This window comes from Montipora foliosa, chromosome 13 (assembly GCF_036669935.1).
Source record: "Montipora foliosa isolate CH-2021 chromosome 13, ASM3666993v2, whole genome shotgun sequence".
Lineage (NCBI taxonomy): Eukaryota > Metazoa > Cnidaria > Anthozoa > Scleractinia > Acroporidae > Montipora > Montipora foliosa.
The window spans coordinates 41,982,200-41,989,699 of NC_090881.1; the positions used below are offsets into that span (position 1 = coordinate 41,982,200).

Genomic DNA, 7,500 nt, shown 5'->3' on the forward strand with positions numbered 1-7,500 from the left:
CACTTTACAAGTCTCTCTTTCTCCAACCAGCACATTACGAGCGGCAAGATCTCTATGAATGATCTGCGGTAGAAAACAGTGTCAATGACGCAAGACTTTACAACTTTGTAACTTTACTACTACTACGGCTCTTTTCATCTTTACAGATGGTCAAAGCAGCTTGGAAGCAATGACTTACTTAAGGTAAATTCGTATAGTGCTACTAATGGTAGAATTTCTTTGAGTCTGCCACACGTGATCCTTGGGAAAAGCTGATCCATCAGAACTATGTGCTGGTACAGGAAATCGTAAGTAGACCGTACAGTTCGTTGATGTCAGGGTGGCTTGTAGCTTGGAAACTGAATAATTAATTACAGTAATTGAGAGAATCTAGTGTGAAAAGTGGTTGTCTTTTATGAGAGTGCAAAACATCTCCTGGTGGGATCACCAAACCAAGAAACAAATATATGAGGACATTCCCCGGATATCAACCATCCTCGCACAGAGAAGGGCACGCTTCGCAGGCCACTGAGCTTGAGCACAGGACCAACCAGTTTCGAGGGTGATATCCTGGAGACTCCCGTGCTCCAACAGAGGGAGGCGACCTTTCACCTACATGGACGTTGTGGCTCGGGACTTGAATCTTTCAGTAGATGACATATGTAGCCTGATGAAGGAAAAGGAACTCTGGCGTTCTCTTGTTCCATCCATCTCGACCACGGTCGACAGACAGACAGACAGACAGACAGACAGACAGACAGACAGACAGACAGACAGACAGACAGACAGACAGACAGACAGACAGACAGACAGACAGACAGACAGATAGATAGATAGATAGATAGATAGATAGATAGATAGATAGAGAGTCCCTGGTTCAACAGATAGATAGTCCCTGGTTCAACTTCCCAGCTACACTTGAAAATAGACAACTGGTTTGCCTCCGGCCAGTTGGGATTCTTAACAGTTGTTGTTGTTCTGTTCCGTCGTTTCGTTGTGTTTCATTGGCCCTGAAAAGCCCCTATGGGGAGCGGTCAATTAAGTATGTATTGTATTGTATTGTATACAGTACCGCTCAAATGTAAGTTACCACCCTCGCGCGCGACGCGATTCGCGTCGCGCGCTACAGGAATCGCGTCGCGCGCTACAGGGATCGCGTCGCGCGCTACAGGAATCGCGTCGCGCGCGATTTAAAAAAATCTGTAAGTACATCAACTGGAGGATCGCGCGCGCTCTTAATTGTCCTTTTGGATTTGTTTGTGAAAGCCCCAGACGCATAACAAACACGCATTTTATCAGACGTAAAAGCGTCTTGTCGTTGTTGACTGAAAAGTCGACATACAGCTCGCTGGTGTGCGCCGAAATAAATTAGAATGTTAACTTTGCTCTCAGGAAACAAGAAAATGTGAATCGTAAGCAGTTTGGCAAGGGGAGAGATATACATATAGTACAGTTGCCGTTTAAATCAACATTTGTTTTCGTCTGTCGCGAGTCGGCATATTAAAATTCAGACTATCCGACACGTGATGGAATGTCAGGAAAACCTACAACTGTAACACGGTTTCTCTACCCGAAATCTTTACACAGCAAAATTATTTTGAGTCCACAATTATTAAAGCGTTCAAAACAACCCCATCGCTTTAGGCTCTTCAGTCAAAAGGAATTCAATGTGTTTTTTACGCACAACACTCGATGTTTGTTTCACGGTTGGAATTTGCATACCGTCATGCGTCAGTGTTTGCCTGAGAATTTTTTCTTTTGTGTGATCTAAAAACTACAATTCGTATAGCAAGATAAAGAAGATATTAGTCTCTTCGTTAATCATCACATATACCGCTTCAAACTTTGGCGTCTCTCTTGCTTTCTGTGCAAAAACTGCTTTCGCTTAATAATTAATTTCATCAAATTAGAAATGGGTTTCGGATTTCCAATCGAACAAAAAATCTGTTTTCAGAAATCCGAAGATCCAGATTTTAAGATCTAAATTTTTTCCCAATCGAAAGCACTCAAAGTTTACTGTATGTATGCATGTGTAGTAAGGCAATAATTTCAAACAAACAATATACTATTGGTCATTGCTTTTGTTAATTTTGTGGCTCCTAAAGGAGCCGTTGGAACCTGTTCAAGTGCAATGTTTAACACTCCGGTTAAACCTACAGGTAATTGTTACATGTAGCTCTTAAAAGAGCTGGCTTTAGTGACCAGAGGCACGACCTTCCCGTTTCACGACCAGCGGCACAACCTTCTTTAAGTGGCCAATGTAAGTGCAGCACTTTCCAGGTGTTAGTCTCTCGCCAAAAACGTCTAATTCCGGCAACCAACTCATCTTTCGTGGTGGGTTTGACTATTGCTCTGAGAAAATGCTTTAGCTCGTGCCACAGCAGCTCTATTGGGTTTAGGTCGGGACTCTCAGGTGGGGTCTTCCACCAGTTTATTCCTTCCTGCTCCATAAAGTTCTTCGCCAACCTGCTCGTGTGCTTTGGGTCGTTGTCCTGCTGGAACCGATGACCATCTGGGAACTTTTCACGAATGAAGGGAAGCAGTGTTTCCTTCAGAATATGCTCAGTGTAAAACTGAGCATCCATATTGCCGGTGAATATTCTGACTTTAGTTGCCCCCCTCTTTGAAATCCCTGCCCAAACATGCACTTTGTACGGGTGCTTGGGGCGGCCTTTCATCTTCGGTGGTTCCCACTTGCGCCGAAAGGACAGCTTCGCGTGATTTTCCATGTGCACAGAACACTCATCGGTAAAGACGATGTCGTTAAAACTCTCTCTGTCGTCGATGCACTTTAAAGCGAACTCCAAGCGTTTCACTCTGTTAGGCTCGCGGATCAGTTGGCAGTACTTTGTTCCCGTCTGCACCCAGCCAATTTTTTTTCGAACACGCTTTACTTTGCTCTCAGAAAAGTCACAATGGAAATTTTCGAATATCTTTTTGCGAAGATGGGGCGCAGTGAGCTCGTCATTTTTCTCCATTTCGGCGTCAACGAAGTTAAGGACCTCCAAAGTAACTTGCTCTGCTGGCCGGCCAGGAGTTGGAGCGTTCTCGAAAGATTGGCGCTCTTGAAAGCGCCGTAGAAAACGTCTCACACTTAGTCGACTAATTTGACATCCATCGTCGGCGAGAATTCTTACAATCTCACTGATATTCTTATTTTTTGATCTTAACCTTACAATTTTTGCTTTTTGTTCGTGTGTTAAACGACCCATTTTTGTTTAGTTACGAAGACAAAAACCATCAAAGACTATAATAGGGAGAAATCAACCTTTTATACCCGCACTTGGATCAAAAAATGATTACATTGACAGATTTGAACGTGGATTGGATCGATGAGCAAAAACTAGACCTCCACGGAAACAACCGAAGGAAGGACGCGTTTGGATACAAAAGCACAAAGTAGACCTCCGCGGAGACAACCGAAGAAAGGACGTTATCAACATGCATTGTACATTTTAATAATGTTGAATCAGTCATAATTAATAGTCATAATTAATAAATCAGATAAACAAAATTTATGTGTGTATGTATGTGGTTCTTCCAAAAACAAAAAAAAACAAAAAATATTGATTTAGTTTAAGGTATTGCGAACCTCACTGCTTTTTGTCTGTGAGGAAAATTGTCATTGTAGTATGACAATAGTCCATTCGAACAAAAGGGATGAAGTGACCAATGATGTCCATGGATATTCGATCCATCTTTAACAATAGTTGTCCACCAGAACACTATAAAAGATTTGAATCGCTCAGTTAATGACAGTAACTCGATTCTTATTTACCTGCACTACCGTGTCCTACTGTACCGTTATTAGAATGTCGCTCAGAACAGTATTGCGTGAAACCCAGTTGCGTGAAACCCAGTTGCCTTCAAAGGCGCTATTCTTCTTCCCAGAAGAAAACATGACAGGAATCGGTCCTACCAAAATAATTGTCGGTAAGGAAAAAGCTGCTGTGGGTCAGATGGTGACTGTCAACTGGCAAGGGAAAAGAGTGAAAGGCCAAATCATCGCTCTAAGTGGTAAGTATCTGTTTTACATGTCAATTTGGTAGTTAGCATTGAAGTGGCTAAGTTCCGACAAACATTTCACTTTCACTTTTCAACAGTTACATTGTAACCTTGGTCTGTATTTTATCCCTGATCTGCGGTCTGCAGTTTACACTGACCAACTCGAAAATCCAACTCGGAAATCCTAACTCGAAAATCGTAACTCAAAAATCCTAACTCGAAAATCCTAACTCAGTAACATGGCAAACTCTCTAAGAATCCCTAACCCTAGTCGAAATACTGCGCAAAAACCGGGTGGAATTATTATTCAACTTAAACTTATTTTCATTTTCTTTTTTATCGTAATAGACAGCAATGAAGAGCTTCACGAGAAAGACCTTTCCTGGTCGGAGGAAAACCTCACAGGCACCTGCCCTACTGACGCAGCGAGTGGGGGATCAAAGGAGCCACAGAAGAAAAGGAAGCGATTGGTAAGCGAGGTTCATTTTACGTTTTACTGGTATGCTCTAACTTGATTTGAGTCGATGCAGAACAATATTAGTTTCAAACACTCGCATTCATGAGAAAACGCCTCTTTATCAGATGTGTCCGTGTAGCAACAGCGACCTTCAGATGCAAAAAAATTCGTTCTCTTACGTAATCTCACACCGTAATTACTTTTCAAAGATAGCCGTCCAAAAGATTTAGTGAACTGCCGATCATCTGAAGAACGCGAAATAAATTTGAAAACTTGTTCTCGCACTCGTAGCCTAATCTGAAGGCCGTCCCTATTGGAATTAATTTGTTAACTCATATTATCTTTTTTTCCGAAACAGTGTGATTTTCCATAAGTAGTTCAGAGCGATCATTGTCGGTTCACCGTTTCACTTTTCCAACACTGTTCTCTTACGTAATCTCACACCGTAATTAATTTTCAGAGATAGCCGTCCCTCTCTGAATTACTTTAATTTAGTTTCAAGAATACTTCCCGCATGGCCAAACTAGGAGACGTTTGCTTCCAAAACAATGTTTTTATCATGTTTTCAAATGATTGCACGGTTTGGTTCCCTTCACAGTCTTCCCTTGGAATTAGCTCTACGTAACAATGTTTCTTTTTCATTTCAGGATAAAAATAATTCTTGCGGGAAAACCGCAAAACCCACCAAAGCCTCCAAGACGAAGGAAGCCTGCGTGGTGATTGCTTCCGGCGAGCCATCCGATGCCGCTAATTTTGAGGAGGAAGAGGTAAATCTCTTATTCTTTTAATCAAAAGATTTTTAGTGAACTGCCGATCATCTGAAGAACGCGAAATAAATTTGAAAACTTGGTCTCACACTCGTAGCCTAATCTGAAGGCCGTCCCTATTGGAATTAATTTGTCTCATACTATCTTTTTTTCTGAAACAATGTGATTTTCCATAAGTAGTTCAGAGCGATCATTGTCGGTTCACCGTTTCACTTTTCAAACACTGTTTATTTTAATAAAACGAAAGTTCATAGCTCACTATTTTGGATATGTGAAAGGAAATATCCACGGGAATTCAGAATATTGTGAGCACAGTTCAGAACTCGACAGCAGATTTGAATACTCGGTTCAAATTTCAAAACAACTGGTCACGCGTGACATAGCTTGATTGTAACCACTGTCTGTGTTTGCTTCTCACGGATGGATGACATCTAGAATAATGACTTGAAACTTTGATGATTGTCATTTTCTCTTTCTCACTCCCATCTATATTTTTGTCGTAGAATTACGAGTACGAAAATCCCAGTGACATTGAGAAGATCCCAGTGCCAGCCTCTCCGCCATTATCAGTGAGGACGTCGACTCCACCAGGTTCACCAAATGGTCAACCTTTTATTGACGATGTTTTTGAGTTTGAAGCCGACATAAGTGTAAAGGACCAACTAAATATTTTAATCGAAAACCATAAGGCGCTATTTAAACTCTTTTCCGATTTCATAAAAGAACGTAGAGATTGCGTTTGTCATTGTAATTGTAAAATGGGTAGTAGCAAGACTAAGGATGAGGGATGGGAGAATTCGGGGAGGTTTTTAAAATTGGGGTTAAAGAGGGGCAATTCTGATAGTTCAAACTCGGTAATCTCGGGAGGTGCGGCAGGCGGGTTTTCGAACACAAGCATGGGTGGGGAAGATTTTTTCGATGTAAGTTTGGGTGGGCAAAGTGCGTGTAGTTTAGGGGATGTCACTGACACGGGGGAGGAAGTCGATAACTTTTTACGGGAGGCATTAAAATTAAAGAGTAAAAGTTGTAGTGTAGGGAATTTCGCTCAAAAGTTACTGCAGATAGTTTTCCAACCGGAGGAGCTGTTTAATAGAAACTGCTCAGGGACCAGGGGGAAACAGGGCTTAGATCCAGTTAAGTTAGGGGTAGTTAAAAGTTATGTTTTAAAACTTTATCCTTGTGCAAAGTCACTGGAAGATGCGCAATGGCGCAAGTGTATCACTTGCATTGATGAGTTTCTTAGGAGGAGAAAGAGGGACTTGAAGGCTGACTAATCGACTGGGAAATAAAATTATTGTTTTCAGGGATCTTGCAAAGGGTTGGGGTAAGTTTTGTTGAAAGGGATTTTATACTCGTATCATAGGTGAAAAGTCTTGCACTGTAGTTTTTTGTGTAATAAGGCTGTTTTGTAATAAAGAAAAGGTTACGTTTATACAACACTCTCTTCAGTTAATTCTGTTTTGTAATAAAGATTGTCAGTACTGTGTATGCTAAGGCTAGCTAAGGTTAAAGTCGCAGGGAACCGCAGCAAATTTATTTGGAGAATTGTAGAAAGCGATGCAATTGAACACGAAAACCCTGAGACCTTCGAGAAGTCCCTTATCTGAGAGCACGTATGCATATTTTCGAAGTTTTTTGGTCTGTAGCAAGATCGATCGCAGCTCTTGTCGCGAGATAAAATCGCTCTGTGTAAACGCGCCTTAAGTTTGCTTTTTTCATGCGTGTACGTTTCGCCTGTGGTGTCTCCAGCGCTTGCTGTTCGAGTTTGTTGATAGACGCAAATTACACGCTCCAATGGTTTTGCAGTTATGCAAATATTTATCACAATTTTACATGTAAACTTGACAGCCGCCGTCTTCGAATTTTTACGAACTTGATTCAAACCCTGTACAAATTAAGAAAAGTAAAACCTCCAATTGATCAACAAAATTTGGGAACGCACAACCAAATCTTCATTCTTCATTGGAAACTTTGCTATTTATTTACTCGACAACTTGCTGAGAATTTTGGCTGGCGTCACTGATGCTTGCCGAGATTAACCTGGTTTCCATACGATCTGCAATGTCAGGTCCGCGATCGTTTAATTTAAAACAAAACTTGCGGAGGTAATAAAGTTTAATGCGCCTCAGAAAAAGTGAAACGTGGAGACGGAAATTATCGAAAAGTTACAGTTAACAGTCAAAGAAGCGCACAGGCGGTACAACAACGTCTTTACGGCTTTTTGCATACTGTAAGCTTACGTGTTTGTATATCAAACAACAGATCAGCATAAGATCAGCTTTTTACTACATG

At 41.3% G+C, this 7,500-nt stretch overlaps 2 protein-coding genes across 3 annotated transcripts in view; one reads left to right on the top strand and one right to left on the bottom strand.

The window, feature by feature from the left end:
- LOC137982355 (fibroblast growth factor receptor 2-like) overlaps positions 1 to 7,500 on the bottom strand; it is a 64,776-nt gene that overhangs the window by 6,210 nt on the left and 51,066 nt on the right. For both annotated transcript variants that reach the window (XM_068829454.1, XM_068829455.1), the window contains one exon: positions 1 to 63. This exon is cut by the window's left edge and continues 60 nt beyond it. In XM_068829454.1, the coding sequence (XP_068685555.1) occupies positions 1 to 63 (63 nt within the window). The remainder of the gene's footprint in view (positions 64 to 7,500) is intronic.
- The window catches only part of LOC137982407 (uncharacterized), a 4,298-nt gene continuing 285 nt past the window's right edge, over positions 3,488 to 7,500 (top strand). Inside the window, exons 1-3 of the mRNA XM_068829526.1 lie at positions 3,488 to 4,454; positions 5,089 to 5,208; positions 5,712 to 7,500. The exon at positions 5,712 to 7,500 is cut by the window's right edge and continues 285 nt beyond it. Coding sequence (XP_068685627.1) covers positions 4,224 to 4,454; positions 5,089 to 5,208; positions 5,712 to 6,482 — 1,122 coding nt within the window. The 5' untranslated portion in view covers positions 3,488 to 4,223 and the 3' untranslated portion in view covers positions 6,483 to 7,500. The remainder of the gene's footprint in view (positions 4,455 to 5,088; positions 5,209 to 5,711) is intronic.